General features: G+C 43.4%; 1 protein-coding gene across 5 annotated transcripts in view; it reads right to left on the bottom strand.

The window, feature by feature from the left end:
* P4HA2 (prolyl 4-hydroxylase subunit alpha 2) overlaps positions 1–17,049 on the bottom strand; it is a 179,044-nt gene that overhangs the window by 13,412 nt on the left and 148,583 nt on the right. For all 5 annotated transcript variants that reach the window (XM_040405214.1, XM_040405245.1, XM_040405236.1 and 2 more), the window contains 2 exons: positions 12,056–12,124; positions 7,647–7,743 (listed from right to left, as the gene is read on the bottom strand). In XM_040405214.1, the coding sequence (XP_040261148.1) occupies positions 7,647–7,743; positions 12,056–12,124 (166 nt within the window). The remainder of the gene's footprint in view (positions 1–7,646; positions 7,744–12,055; positions 12,125–17,049) is intronic.

Here is a 17,049-nt window from a genome sequence, read left to right as displayed (position 1 = left end):
CACAGCCCTTTGGGATCCAGCCTTAGAGAACGACTCGACCGACAGGTAGCAGACTACCTCGCCTTAACTGCAGATATCGACACTCTGAGGAGTGATGAACCCCTTGACTACTGGGTGTGCAGGCTTGACCTGTGGCCCGAGCTATCCCAGTTTGCGATAGAACTTCTGGCCTGCCCCGCTTCAAGTGTCCTGTCAGAAAGGACCTTTAGTGCAGCAGGAGGCATTGTCACTGACAAGAGACGTCGCCTAGGTCAAAAAGTGTTGATTACCTCACCTTCATTAAGATGAATGAGGCATGGATCCTGAAGGGACTGACAGTGGGGGATACGTTTGACTAACAAAAGGCCTGATGACATGCCTTGGCCTCAAAATGGGCCCACGCTGCTGTATTTAATGTCTGCATACCGGATGACTTTCGTGAATTCTCCGCCACCAACTAGGGTTCAAGCCGCAATGTTTTAGTCACCTTTCTGCCTGGAAAACATCAATTTTTCCGGCCGCTGCTACAACAGCGGCTGCAACAATACCGTTATTTTTCAGGCATGTGTACATGCCTAATTTTTCTGGCCTCTGGTGCTGCACTGTGGCTGCAAAAACAAAACAAAAAAAAAGGCACATACATGTGTCAATTCCCCTTCGTGTTGGTGAAGGGGCTTGCGTGTCACAATGAAGCAATCATCACCTCTATGAGTGTGTTGGCAATGTTGCCACACCCCAGATGATAAGGCAGTTGCTTTATTATGATCAGACCAAAAGCGATCGGCTGGATAATTTTTCATAGAAAAAAAATCATAATAAAGTCTCTTAATAGTTTATTAGAAATAATGCTGACAATTTAAAAAATCCCCATCAATTCCAATACAAAGCAAGTACAGACCTCAGAACTAAATTATTTCAGGATGTCGTAATGGTTCGTTAATTCGACAATGGTTAATCAATTCGACACACGTCCCCGGATAGGGGACGTAACAGGGATTAAACTGATAGGAATAGTACTAGTTAAGACACCACTCATATAGGGTGTCACAGCACATTGCTTCGTGCACGTGCAGTGCCCCAACTTGGGAGTAAGAGGACTGACCAAGCTGCTTTTTCCATCTCCCGGTTCCTAAAATCAATTCAGTTTGGTGTGTCACTGTGAAGGCAGTCGAAGGTACCCGGCCTAAATTTTTTTTTCACAAAAGGCAATCCCTGATATGGGACTTAACAGGGATTAAACTGATGAGAAGAGAGAACTACAGAAAATACCACTCATATCGGGTGTGACAGACGCAGTGACCGTGGATTAAAACAAAGGGGAGGAAGCCAGCGTTTTTTTTTAACCATCTCCCCGTTCGAAAAAACTATTCAATAAATGGACCCCAGATTGGGGACGTAACAGGGATTAAACTGATGAGAATAGTACTACAGAAAATACCACTCATATCGGGTGTGACAGTAAATTGCACGGCGCAGACGCAGTGACCGTGGATTCAAACAAAGGGGAGGAAGCCAGCATTTCTTTTTAACCATCTCCCCGTTCGAAAAAACTATTCAATAAATGGACCCCAGATTGGGGACGTAACAGGGATTAAACTGATGAGAATAGTACTACAGAAAATACCACTTATATCGGGTGTGACAGTAAATTGCACGGCGCAGACGCAGTGACCGTGGATTCAAACAAAGGGGAGGAAGCCAGCATTTCTTTTTAACCATCTCCCCGTTCGAAAAAACTATTCAATAAATGGACCCCAGATTGGGGACGTAACAGGGATTAAACTGATGAGAATAGTACTACAGAAAATACCACTTATATCGGGTGTGACAGTAAATTGCACGGCGCAGACGCAGTGACCGTGGATTCAAACAAAGGGGAGGGAGCCAGCGTTTTTTTTTAACCATCTCCCCGTTCGAAAAATCAATTCAATTCACCTTTCGGGGACACTTTGTGTTGTACGTGGCTGGGTGGAGGAAGAAACCTTCAATGACATCAACGGGACATGGCTAGCTTGGTATCCAACCTTGTGCAAATGGGGAGTTTGCGGTGCATTAAAAGGAGAGTTTGGTCTGTCAATGTCTGTGAAGCGGGTGTAACCCTTACACTACCTGATCGATACAACATCATACCTGATCGTATACACACACTGGATGTTTTAAACCACGTTGTTCAAAAAAAATTTGGGATTGTTAGGTGATTTATGCCCTTTATGGATTAAAACCCAACTCTGCATCAACTATGTAATTTTCTATGGGAGTTTTGCCATGGATCCCCCTCCGGCATGCCACAGTCCAGGTGTTAGTCCCCTTGAAACAACTTTTCCATCACTACTGTGGCTAGAAAGAGTCCCTGTGGGTTTTAAAATTCGCCTGCCTATTGAAGTCTATGGCGGTTCGCCCGTTCGCGAACATTTGCAAAAATTTGCATTCGCGAACGGAAAATTTTATGTTCGCGACATCTCTAGTGACCGGGACTCTTTAACAGGCCTAGTCTGCAATGATAGTGATGTTGGTTCCCGGCAACCTTTTACTTATAAATGACAGACCTCTGAAATCAACTCACTTGTCTCTGCTTTATTCAGCAGTTAGTATGGGCAGCATAAAATTGATGATAGGTTCCCTTTAAAGAGATCCGGCAGGGATCTCTCTGCATTCCGGTATTGCCGGAAGCAAACACATCGCTTGTTTACTATAATGGGGACTGTTGGCTATTCCGCCACAACCTGGCAAATATGCAAATAGCGCTGTACGCAACGGTTTTGATTTAGCCGCTTCTTGGCATGTTTGGCAGAATCCCATTATAGTGAATGGGGCCGGCAGGTGTCCGTTAGCATCCAGCAGTACTGAATTCAGACCTCTCCGGCAGACTGCTACCCTGCCAGAGATGTATAACACAAATGTGGAACAAGCCTTAATGCGGTTATCCCATATACACTCTTCACTAACCTTCCACTGCCACAGGTCCCCTCTTTCTGTATCTGACAGGGGTGATCCCATCAGGCTTGATTGACCGTACAGGAAACCCAGGCTCTGGTGACCTCATCGCACCACTTGTTCGTGCGAGCGCGCTCCCTGTGTTGCTGCTAGCGGTGTCTAATAGCAGCTTTGTCAGTGCAGGAGTTTTACAGGATCCTGGGCCCCAGCCATGGAAAGAGCGGTTGCTGAAAGCTACTGCTCATGCCTAGGGGCTGTTAAATTAGTTTAAATGGAGCTGCAGTGAGGGGTCGGAGTGGGAGAGGCCGCACATGCACGAATATGCACACTCCCATGCGCTCGGCCGGCACAGTTCAAGGAAATACAAAGACACCTCGCAAGAGCGGCCACCACTACAGTATGTCAACAGTGGCCGTAACCATTGACAACCAGGTATAAACATAACTACACAAAAATTACAAAAAGGGAGAGAAGAAGGAGACGATAACCATAATTAGATGTTCTAGTGCAGCGGTCTCCAACCTCCGGGCCATGGACCAATATCGGGCCATGGATCATCTGGTACTGGTCCGTGGAGTGTGCTGGTGTTAAAGAGGACCTTTCATGAGATACAAGTAAAGTAAACGGATTTTGTTCATTCAACTGATGAGTGATGCGGATTTCTACACATTTGCTCTTTGATGGGACCCCTAGCCAAGATCTCTATAAGCGCTCACAACCTTTCATTATCTTTTTACTACTAGTATACTATCCCCAAGTTGAGGCCTGTAGTGCTGCTTATCCTACATTGTTCTTTCATGGGTCTAAACATAATAAACTAAGTAGCAGAACATGTATGGGTTAATGCAGGGATGTCCCTGCACTTACAATTATTTCTGGGTGCCCCTCCGTTGCGTCGCTGTGGCCCCCGTTACATTCTCCCGTGCTGTAAGCTAAGTAATAGCATCGGAACACCAGGGAGGAGACATCAGCTTTTCTCCCTGAGCGTTCCTATTCCCTGGCTGTAGCGCTGTCCAATCACAGCCAGGGAGAAAAAAATAAATAAATAAACTCACCTTCTATGAGGTCCTCTTTAAATGACGGGGACAGGAACTGTTGGCTCCTGTGCCACGTTGTTTAGCCTCATAGACTGAAGGCTGCAAGGCTGATGCCTATGAGGCAGTGCCAAGGTGCAAAATGGTTGCGATATTGACATCATTACGACCTGCTCTGCCGGGTCAGAGGAGTTGTGACAACGTCATCACACCGCCAGAGACCCGTTGCAGGAGTCCCGCCTGTACTGTAATGCAGGGAGCCGGATGGAGGTGAGTATTTTGCTCTTTTTAAAAAATTTTCCTTTGTGAACACTACTGGGGCACCAAGGAGGAGGCACTATACTGTATATATATTAAGAGGCACTACCTGTAAAGAGGCATTACTGGGGGGCACTATATGTAAAAAGGCACTACTGGGGGGGCACTATATGTAAAAAGGCACTACTGGGGGGGCACTATGTAAAAAGGCACTACTGGGGGGACACTATGTAAAAAAGCACTACTGGGGGGGCACTATATGTAAAAAAGCACTACTGGGGGGGCACTATATGTAAAAAAGCACTACTGGGGGGGCACTATATGTAAAAAAGGCACTACTGAGGGGCACTATATGTAAAAAGGCACTACTGGGGGGGCACTATATGTAAAAAGGCATTACTGGGGGGGCACTATATGTAAAAAGGCACTACTGGGGGGGCACTATATATCTACTTTGGACCTAAATGGGGATGATTACTAAGTAGGGCCATAAAAGGAGGTAATAATACTAAATATCTGTGTTCTGTTTGTTCAGTTATACAGAAAGAAGTTGTGGAAAAAGGAAAGAACAACTCCAGTCAGAGGATACATCATTCATAGTCACTGAGTGGGGGCCTATACGGGTTTATTAATTATTGTTTTTTGAATGACACCCCTCTCCCCCGACTGTCAGCGAGAAAATAGTTTTGTGTGAAACCGGTTCCTGGCACAAAAAAGGTTGGGAACCAATGTTTTAGTGTACCCATTTTTAACAGCCGTTCGACAGGTGAACTCCTGTCTAGCGGCCATTAAAAACTGTCCCATCGATTTCAATAGGGTCTGTCTGGCCATGAAAATGGACAAAAATAGGACATGCTAATTTTTAGCTGCCGCTATTCACTGCCCGTTAAAAAAACGATCATATAAATAGCCCCAATAGATTTTCATTGGTGCCAAAAATGATTTGGTGACGGCCGTTACACGGCCATTTTTAATTTGCTTGTTAAGTACAATGACAAGTGTGATGTCCTTGTACTTACTACCTACCGTACATGCTGACAGATCCACCCCTGTCCCAGTTTGTGGATCCACAGAGACTGTCCCCAAGACTGTGTGCATCCAGGACTAAAATAAATTTATGGGAGGGATGGTTCTGTCAGAGCAGGTATTGCAACCATACAACGCTCTCCACAAAACTCAGGCGTAGTATAAAAAAAAATTGGCGCTGCACCTGACACAAATAGCCCTTTATAACTCTTTAGTAATCTGCAGAAGTGCAGGAAACAGAGGAAAATTCCTGCACTTTCAAGAAAAAGTAATAAACACCTTTTTATTTAGGGAACGGGAAGGGAGCATGGTCACAGGAAGTGAGAGCAGAATAATACCATGGCGGCATTTAACTGATGAAGTTCCCCCCAAAAAGACACGGACGAGGCCACAAAAAAGATATCAGGTATGCTCAAGAACTAAACCCCCTTTGATCATTATATCGAATACCCCCTTAAAACTGTATGCTGGTAAAAATTCTATTAAATGCCTCTTTTTTCCATAACCATATATTCACATTTCAGATGGCGTTCTATTAAAACCCATAACAAAAGCTAGAAATTTCTCATTACATCCTTAGATGAATACCTTGACAGGTGTAGTTTTAGAAAACGGGGTTAGGACTTTTTATGTTCTGGTACCACAGAGTCTCTGCAATGTAATGACATATAATACTAATAATAATAATAATTACACCAAGTTATATATATTTTTTGGTGATAATGGCATTTTTCATTTGGAGGATATCTAATATATGAGCTGTTCCTAATTAGTACAGTTGTTTACCACCACATATGAGGGGTTGCCATATTCAGGAGAAAATGGGTAACAAATTGTGGGGTGAATTTATCCTGTTACCCCTTGTGAAAATGAATAATGTGGGCCTAAAGTGTCAATTTCTTGTAAAAAATGTAATTTTTCATTTTCACTGTCAAATGTTTCTAAATTCTATGAAATGCTTGTTGGGTCAAAGTGCTCACTACACCCCTTGAAAAAGTCCTTCGGAGGTGTAGTTTCCAAAATGGGGTCACTTCAAATGAGACATGGCACCTTTTGAACCCTGCAATGTGTCAATACAGTAGTTTACCACCACATATGGGATGTTTCTGTAAAATAAAAAATTAGGGTAATCAATGCTTTGGTTCATTTTGCTATTAACCCTTTCTGTGTAACAGGAAAAACTGATTAAAATTGAAAATCTGCCAAAAAAAGAGTTTAGAGAAAATGGAGGTGAAATTTCTAAATTTCACTTTTTTTGGCAGATTTTCAATTTTAATCAGTTTTTCCTGTTACACAGAAAGGGTTAAACAGAAAGGGTTAAACAGAAAGGGTTAAACAGAAAGGGTTAAACAGAAAGGGTTAAAAAAAAGTTAGTAAAATCAGTTTTTAATAATTTGAGGGTTGTAGATTCCACAATTTATGGGGGAGGGGGGGGTTATTATGTAAGCCCCTCAAAGTGACTATAGAACTGAATTGAAAATGTTAAAATGTTGCTTCTAAAATTCTAAGCCTTCTAAAGCCCTAAAGAAATTAAATGACGTTTACAAAATGATGCCAACATTAAGTAGACATATGGAAAATGTTAATAACTATTTTATGAAGTATCACTATCTGTCTTAAAAGCAGAGAGATTAAAATGTTGAAAATTTATCAAACTGGCTTAGTTGCTTATAGCAACCAATGTGATTTCACATTTCAATCTTCAAAGGAGCTGTCAAAAATGAAAGGTAGAATCTGATTGGTTGCTATGGGCAACTAAGCCAGTTCTACTTTACACCAGTTTGCTAAATGACCCGATATGTCGATTTTTCCCATGTACTTTATTAAGGTTTCAGTGTGCAGTAGGGTTCACCTAACTGGAAGAGGAATACTGTTCCCATCATTTTGCCTACTAGAAACAAATAAGTAATGATACAAGCTGTGAGTGAAAAGTAATGATAAAGCCTGTCATTCACACAATGCTAAGCAAAGCATTCACTAGCAATGGAGGCATGAAACTGAATATTTTAGAAGAAACGCACATTCATAGGTAGGGGCTGGGTTTAGATAAACTAGTACATTTAAAGGGTTATCTGCTTATTCTATATTGATGACCTCTCCTCAGGGTATCAGATCGGTGGGGGCCCGACTGCCGGCATCCAGCCGATCAGTTGTATGAAGAGACTGCAGTGTCCCATTGAAGTGAATGGGACCTGCTCACAGTGGATATTGCTGCGGCAAGCAGGTGTAATTACAGCTCCTCTGTCCCATTCACTTCAATGGGACACTGCAGTCTCTTCAAACAACTGATCGTCGGGAGTGCAGTCGGGCCCCCACCGATCTCATATCCTGAAGAGAGGTCACCAATACAGGATAAGCAGATAACCCTTTTTAACATGCCATTACCATATAGTAATATTAACCATAATGACTTACCCCACTTACTGCCTACTAATACAGGACAAGCAGCATGCCTTGTCCTATAGTCGCCCTCTCCACTTCTGAAAAGATTGTACCAAAAAACTGCAGTGCCCTGCAATGACAAGAGCAAGATGGATCCTTTAACATAATGTTTCTCAAATATTGCAGTCAGCCAACTATATTCAGGGATGCTAAATTATACATATAAGAAGGCTATGATGGCTCAAAATAAAGACACTAGGCAAAGGCTAACAGCTGCTAGGACCAGATGATGCTGCACATGCATCCGATATAATAACAATTAACCCTCTCTCTGCCAAGTAGCCAAGAACATATCTGAAACGTTTTTGCAGCTACAGGTTGGTCAGCAAAGAAAGTGATAGCAGTATGCAGGTTCCAAAGGATGATCGCAGTTCCTCCTCCTGTCCCTGTATGGCTTTATATTATTCTCTGTCACATAAGGAAAGGGGGTGGATCTTTTTCTTTCCTAATTTGATTATTCCTCTGAGTTTTGCCCCCCCAAAAAGTTCACATACTGAATGTTTGTTTTCAATAAGTTCCACAAAAAAATAAAAACACCATCAGATTAGGTTTAGGACTCTGTAAGTGTTGATTGTGGTCAGATCTTGCATAGGGGATGGGAATTTATAAATACACAGGTAGTCACTTACTAAATGTGTCGTATATTTGTGGCAGATTGCGGCGCAAAGGTTATTTGCGTTAAAATCTGCGACTTTTCCTCACTCACGCCAGGTCTAAAAAAAAGCGCACGGAGTGGGCGGGGAAGGGCCGGCAGGCCAGTTTCATTTATCATTTTCTACGCCTCTTTTAGGCATAGAAAATGTTCTAAATCTACACCAGCAAGGAAGCTGGTATAGACTTTCACACTCGCGTTTCGTGCGGATCTGTCTTGGACGGATCCGTCCAGATAGTTCAACCGTCTGCATCCGTTCAGAACGGATCCGTTTGTATTATCTTTAGCAATGCCAAGACGGATCTGTCTTGAACACCATTGAAAGTCAATGGAGGACGGATCCGTTTTCTATTGTGCCAGTGAAAACAAATCCGTCCCCACTGACTTACATTGTGTGCCAGGACGGATCCGTTTGGCTCAGTTTCATCCAAAGCGGAATGGAGACTGATTTGATGCATTCTGAGCGGATCCTTTTCCATTCAGAATGCAAACTGATCCGTTTTGGACCGCTTGTCAGAGCCCTGAACGGATCTCAAAACGGAAAGCCAAAACGCCAGTGTGAAAGTAGACTTAGACTGGCAGTTGATGCGCCAAAGTTATGTAGAGGCCGGCACCAGCACAGAGGTTATTAAGTCTGAAACGCCAGTCTTAATAAATGACCCCCATAAGCCCTTAATTAATTTGTATGCAAAAATTGTTTGGCATATTTTAGCGTTTTCATTTTTAGCTGTGTGGTATGTAGGAATGCCTCACAACGTACAACTTTTGCAGAGAACATAAGAGTTCTGCATGAGTCAGCATTTTGGTGTTAGTTACATTTTCATGCAATTTTTGCTTCAAATCACTGTTTAATGCAAAGCTTTATGAAGGTGGAAGTCTGTGTTAAACGCATCAGTTTTGTCCTAATGCATTCTGAATTCAGGATGTCTTCCGTTCTGTCCCTTTTATGGTATTTGGCCGGAGAAAATACTGCAGCATGCTGTGGTTTTTTTCTCCGGTCAACATTCCGGGACACTTGCTGGATCCGGCATTAAATTTCCATTGAAATGTATTTATGCCAAGTGTTCAGGAAATTGCCGCATTGACGGATCCGTTTTTCCAGATGACACCGGAGAGACGGATTTGGTATTTCAATGCATGTGTCAGACAGATCCGGAAACAAATGATATCCGTTTGCATACGAATTTCTGGATCCGGCAGGCGGTTCCGGCATCAGAACTGCCTGCCGGATTCTTCTAACGCTAGTGTGAAAGTACCCTTATATAGTTTTATTACATTTGTGAATGAACGCAAAGTCTCTCTTTCAGCTGTTTTGAGAGCATAAACTCTTGTGGTATATATGAACTTTACACATCTCAGTCTATTAGTTTTACATTTGCAGTGTAAACTTCTTCTTGCCTGCAAGGTTTAGACCAAAATTTAAGATTTAAAGTGTTTTCAAAAAAAAATCCTGTCACTATGTTAGACTCTGTTCACATTTGCATTGTAGTTTTTATTCCAAATATGGTCATCATGAAAATATTGGGAAGAGATACGAGAAATCATAGCTGTAACGACCCAGATAAAATTACCCAATGACCCCAGAGTCTGTGTGTTGGGCATACTGGATTCCCCAGGAATAGACTATAAAACATCTTTATGTATTCACAGAATGTTGTTCCAGGCGAAGGTTTTAATTACTAAGCATTGGATACGGTGTAAGCCTCCCAACAAACAGGAATATATAAATAGGTTGAATACAATTTTACGCCTTGAAAGAGGGATATATGTTATGTCCAAACAAATTCCTGTCAATATGGCAGGGCTGGCTAGAAATCGGGAACTTGGCTTCATTAGCTCTGACAAGGGATTGCCTGAGAGGACAACTGTCCCTACGGGGACATTTACCTTCGCTCAAGCAGGGGCGTAGCTAAAAGCTCACGGGCCCTGGTGCAAGCGTTCAGCTTGGGCCCCCCTTCCCTTAGTGCTTGTTGGCAAGGGGCAGGGTAGCACATAGCCTTCCTGCTGCCAGAGGCAAACATTGAAAGGGCACTCCCTCATGACAAATTCTTGGCCTAACCCCTTTCCTCTAGCCAGAGGTGTAAATAGACCAGCATGCATTTTCTATAATGCCAGTGTCTTATGTGGCACAAGGGTTTTTGGGCCCCCTCAGGCTCCTGGGCCCGGTAGCGACTGCTACCTCTGCACCCCCTATAGCTACGCCCCTGAGCTCAAGCTATATACTAGTAAGGATCGTGTGCTCAATTTACTATTAATTTACATTGGTGACCTTTTTGAGGTATGATTAATAAATAAAAATGAGAGTAAAATGGGTGTACATTTTTGTATTGTTCTGTATTATCATAACATCAAGTTTCTGTCCATGTAACTGACTGACAGGATCTTGGTCATTGCACACAAATTTGTATTTTATTAATTGTTTTATTGATAACCAATAAAAATTATTCTGATTTAAAAAAAATATGGTCATCATTGATTTATAATAGCGTCTGCTGAATCCACTGCAGTGTCATTTTGACTATTTTGTACATCAAATGTGATTGTTTTTTGATCAGTGTTATTTTTTTTATTTTTTTGGTTGCTGCATGCTCTAGGTCTGGTGTTTTTGCCTGAAGTTTTTCTTCCCTAGACCTCCACAGTTTTTTTTACTCAGCTTAAAAAAAATTTGCAATTTTCTTTGCATTGTTTTTTTTTTTTACAATGTTTTTTCCCCATACAGCTGTACAGAGGGGCACATGCAAAAAATTTGAAGGATACACTTTATGGGCAAAAATGCCTGAAAAAAGCTACAAAATACACCAGGATAAGAATGGTATGAAGGAGCCCCTAAATAAATAAAAAACAAAATCCTACTATTTTGTGTCTACAAATCTTGTATCTCTAAGATTACAAGCTATGAACTCCCTTTGTAGTTTCATTAAGAAATCATACTGCACCGCCACTTCCTCCTTTTCTTGTAGTGATATTACACAGTCAATAGCTGTTGGTTGGCTCAAAATCTGTTTGACCAACAGCTATTCCTCTGACCCTCCTGATACCCATACATGCTTGGTTCAGCCGAGTGTGCATGTGTTCTCTATGAAGCTTTATGAATCTTGATCAAGGCTACTGCAGGAAGGTGGCAGCTGTAAAAAGACAGCAAACACCCGCCATGTATGGTGCAGGCTCGATTCCTAATGTTGCACCATACTTTTCTTGTGGACATCCGCCGTATCTATATAGTGGATGCTGCTAAGAGGTTTAGTAGAAACGCTTAAAAAAAATTGTGAAAATATTAATAGTTCAAACTCCATGGGAATTTGGACCTCCTTCTAAATGAACATTATCTGCAATTTAAAAGATTCTATTATCTTTTATATTTATCCTACATTTATGGGGTTATTTCGGAATTAGAAAAGCAAAGTATTCACCTTTTCTACTCTGCACCCCACATTTAGGAAAAGTGAAGTATCTTAGTCTTAGCAAAAGAAAAAAATGGATCGACTGGCCCTCAAATTTATTAATAGGTCTCTTAAGATTTGGACTAATTTGATCTCTAAACTTTACACTGGCTATAAGCAGACTTAGATTTGTGCCAAAATTTCCATCATTTTCACCTTGAAAAAAAGGTATTACCACAAACTGGCATAAACTGCTTTTGGTAATATAGGCTTGAATACCTGAGCACTGACAAATAATTCTATGTAATTTTGGTAATACCCTCCTGTGGAGTCCTTTGTAGATAACTTACCTTTCTTGGCCAGATCGCTGCTCCAAAATCTGGGAACACTGTGGCACCTCCAGCTTGTACATCACTCATCTAGGGAAATCATTTGACAGTTACATTACAAAATAAATAAAAAAAAATTATAAAACTGCAAACTACATATAATAATCGCTGCTGTGCTCCCCAAAACACACAAAAGCTCATTCTCATCATGTTGCGGAAATGCAAAGGATTTTCACCCTGGATTTCACCAGTTGACCAATGTGTATGTAAGAGGATTATATTACACTTACTAATATAGTCTTTGTTGAAATTCTGCACCATTTTCTATATTTCATAAGGTATGTCTCCTTCATTACAAAGTCTTTTGTGTTGTCCACACAGAGGTCCTGTCCATAAGATGGCTGCTAATGGAGGGTCATGTGACCAGGAAAATCACCTCCATGTGAGGTCTTCTCCATTCAAATACACTGCACCTGCCCTATAAATTCCCAACAGAACAAGTGCAGGTGCAATGTGTTTGAAGGGAGGAGACATTACATGGGGGCGATTTGCTTGGTCACATGACCCTCCATCAGCAGCCATTTTATGGACAAGACCTGTGTGTGGACAGCACAAATAAATTTGTAAACAAGAGAGCAAAACTTACAAAAGAAATTAAAAAATAGTGCAGAATATCAACAAAGGCTATATTGGTAAATGCTGTATAATTATCTTACAAACACACTGGTCAACAGTTACCAAAAGGTAGCCAACCCTTTTAAGTAATACATTTTTTATAGTCTTATAGTCTAGATTTACATTATAATTCATAACTTTCAGGCAAACATTTCTGTAAGGCGAAATAATTCTTTAAATATACAGTATAGTAGGCAAAATAACACTCATTCAAATTACTGGATGCATTCATTACTGACGAGCACCTTGCCATAACTCAGATTATAGAGACCACAAATGTGTTTGATGTGCATGAGAAAACAAGTACTGAAACTTTTGTATTTCTGACTGAAAAACCGCTCGGCGACTGATAGGCTTTGTTAAAACTAACAAAAAAAAATATAAATAATAAAAAAGAAATCTGGACACAATTACCAAATACAAAGGGATCATAGAAAGGAAGCTGAATACTGATAAAAACGGATTTTTGCTGCAAATCTTTTTTTTACTTGATACAATGAAAGAAGAAAGGAAAGATTTGCATGTACAGAAACGCCTTTGCAGCCATGACCACAACATCACAGACATGAAAGTCTTGATATTAAAAGGGAATTTTAAATCTCAGAAGGAAAGGAGAATCTGGGAATACAAGCTCATGAAGACCTCTGACAGTCAGATCAGGAATGAATGTGTCTCACAGATGTACGTACTGTACTTCTACATCTCCGAGTTATGGGGAAAAAAAATTAAAACCTCATAAAATTCATCAGGACATACATATACATTGGTTAAGCTTGATTTCTTAAGAGAGAAACCCAGGGCCAGCGTCATAACCCGGCATCCCCGGGCAAGTGCCGGGGCCCAATGCTCCTGGGGGGGCCCACTGAGCTGCTATGAGCACTTCCATCAATACAGATGGGAGCTCTCACTGCTGTCATTTCACATACGCAGTACCCCTCTGGTGGGCCCTCTGAGCTGCAGAGACTCAGGACACGCCCCCTCTACACAGGACACGCCCCCTCTACACAGGACACACGCTGCCTGAGGAGACTGGAGAGAGACCGCAGGGCTGGAGCTGGAGCAGAGAAGTGTGGAGACAGTCTGTGAGTGAGTCTGCACTGTAACTGTCTCTTCTCTGTGGGACAGAAGGAAAGGGGGGGACACTGCTGCTTCATTCTATTTAGTTGTGTTACTGTTTTATTAAGCTGATTGTCTCCATGACACCTGCCCCCCCCCCCCCCCCCCCATATCCTGTCCTATATCACCCTCATGGAGCCCCTGCTGTCTCCTTTCCTCCCTCATGTATCCAGGGCTCCTGTTCCACCCTCCTATCTCCTATTGCTGCCCTGCACAGACCTCCTGCCACTACTTGTATGAATCCCCCTCAGAGCCCCTTCAACCTACTTGCTGTGTCCACCCCTCCTGTCCATCCAGGGCCCCGGGCCCCTGTCTCACTCCTCTGCCTCTCATTATGGTGGCATCTGAACCGCATTCACCATAAGGACCTTCTAACATCACAGGGTCATGTGACTGTGCCCCCCACCCCGTACTGTGCCCCTTTATACCCTGCATTGTGCCCTCTTACCACACTCTGTGCAGTGCCCATAGTCATTCCCTGTACTATGCCCTCTTATACCCTTTTATCCGGTCACTGTATGGTGGTTTTATCCTTGTATGGCGGTGTTATCACTATATGGCGGTGTTATCACTATATGGCGGTGGTATCCAATAACTGGATGGCCATAACTGTATCCCTTTCTGCCCACACCACTTTTTTTAGACCTGGCATGAGCGGGAAAAGATACAGATTGCGGTGTTAAGGACCTTTGCGCCACATCTGTGTCAGAAATACGCCTAATATAGACGTATTTCTATATAATAAATGACCCCCTAATCGTATGATTATTCGGGGGGTGGGGCTAATATCTTTATATTATATAGATTCTAGTGTATTATACTGTGCCCTGTATTTTCCAGTAGAAAATGATCCTTGGGAAGCACAGTCCTCATCCCTGACCACCAGGCAGCGCTCTGTCAGTACATGGCGGCCTCCCCTCTCCGCCATGCTGCTCCGCTGTGTACTGGGGCTTATTCTGACACTAGGGCTGGGTTCACATCACATTTTTGCCATCCATTTAATGCATACTGAAAATGTATGCGTTAACAGATGCCTCAGACTGATGCCGTACAGTGGCGTCCGTTCACCATACAGTTCCATGGTAAAAAAACATATACGTTAACGTATGCATTTTTTACTTGACTCTGCAGGATGCAAAAACGTGGAGTGCTGCACATGTGTATACATCAAACCGATAGGAAAAACGTAATGTGAACACACATTGGGGGGGAGGGGGGCGTACTAAATTTCGCTGTGGGGCCCAGTCAGTTCTAGCTCCATCACTGCACATCTCCTTCTCTCCTCCAGGCCTGGCTCACTGCTGCAGCGGGCCGGAGGAGAGAAGGAGCGCAGGGAGCTGCGGTTAGTGAATGACAGGACCACCAGCTCCTCTGCAATGATAGGTATGTGAGGGGGCCACTGGGGGGTCATTCATCACACTGTGAGGGTCCCTTACACAGTATAATGACTCCCAGTGCCCCCCATTTAGTATAATGATCCCCATTGACCCTCCATTTAGCATAATGACCACCAGATCCCCCATTAAATATAATAACCCCTCGTGCCCCCTCCATACAGTATAACCCCCAGTGTGGGGGCGACTGGGGGTCATTATTCTGAATGGAGGGTCACTGTGGGGTCATTATACTGTGAGGGCCCTTTACATAGTATAATGACCCCCAGTGTCCCCCATTTAGTATAATGATCACCAATGACCCTCCATTCAGTATAATGACCCCCAGAGCCCCCTCCATACAGTATTCCCCCCGTGTGGGGGCTACTGGGGGTCATTCAGGGCCGGCTCCAGGTTCATGTGGGGAGCTGGGAGCTGCGGTTAGTGAATGACAGGACCACCAGCTCCCCTGCAATGATAGGTATGTGAGGGGGCCACTGGGGGGTCATTCATCACACTGTGAGGGTCCCTTACACAGTATAATGACTCCCAGTGCCCCCCATTTAGCATAATGACCACCAGAGCCCCCATTAAATATAATAACCCCTCGTGCCCCCTCCATACAGTATAACCCCCAGTGTGGGGGCGACTGGGGGTCATTATTCTGAATGGAGGGCCACTGTGGGGTCATTATACTGTGAGGGCCCTTTACATAGTATAATGACCCCCAGTGTCCCCCATTTAGTAATGATCACCAATGACCCTCCATTCAGTATAAATACCCCCAGAGCCCCCTCCATACAGTATTCCCCCAGTGTGGGGGCTACTGGGGGTCATTATTCTAAATGGGGGCGACTGGGGGTTATTATTCTGAATGCAGGGCCACAGGTGGTCATTATACAGTGGGGGGGAATTGGGGGTTCATTATACTGTGTGAAGGGCCACTAGTAGTCATTATACTGTATAGGGGCCACTGGGGGTCATTATACCGTGTAGGAGCCACAGGGGGACATGTCAATGTAAAAAAATGCCTCATGGGGGCCGACTGGGATTTATCGCCCAAGGGCCCACATGAACCTGGAGCCGGCCCTGGAGAAACCCATACGTACACCTTTACATGGTTCGGTTATTGCTGTGTTTACATGCTGAGGGGGCGTATAACAACAAAGCCTGAGCTCTGCCTCATGAATATTTCTGGGCGTGAACAACCTGACCTTTCCTTCACCCTGCTCTGCACAACCTAAGTTTGCATTTAAAAAAACAGTCACATGATAATCTCCTAGCTCACACAGGCAGATCTTCCTGTCACATTGCAGATACAGCTACGGCTCGGATGCAGCTACGGCTCTATCTATAAGATGGACATATAGCTGTATCTAAGCTATCACTGATTCTAAGCCACCGCTGTATCTAAGCTACCCCTGTATCTAGGCTACCCCTGTATCTAAGCTACCTCTGTATCTAAGCTACCTCTGTATCTAAGCTACCTCTGTATCTAAGCTACCTCTGTATCTAAGCTACAGCTGTATCTAAGCAGTAGCATCCTGGTTGCCATGGTTACCGATCGGAGCCCCAGCGATTAAACTGGGACTCCGATCGGTACTCTCCGCTGCCACCAATGATTGGGGGGGGGGGGGGGGGGTGATTTTAATTAGGGGGGGAGAGGGGAGGCCGCACTGGTCACATTTAATACTGGGAATCCGCACTGGCCACCAATGAATATAGAGGGAGGGGGGCCGCACTGGTCACATTTAATACTGGGGATGGAGGGAGGAGGGGCCGCACTGGCCACCAATGAACATAGAGGGAGGGGGGCCGCACTGGTCACATTTAATACTGGGGAGGGAGGCT

Source organism: Bufo bufo, chromosome 1, assembly GCF_905171765.1.
Source record: "Bufo bufo chromosome 1, aBufBuf1.1, whole genome shotgun sequence".
NCBI classification, from domain to species: domain Eukaryota; kingdom Metazoa; phylum Chordata; class Amphibia; order Anura; family Bufonidae; genus Bufo; species Bufo bufo.
Note: the sequence above shows the minus strand (reverse complement) of the source record. Positions and strands in the feature narration are given on the sequence as shown.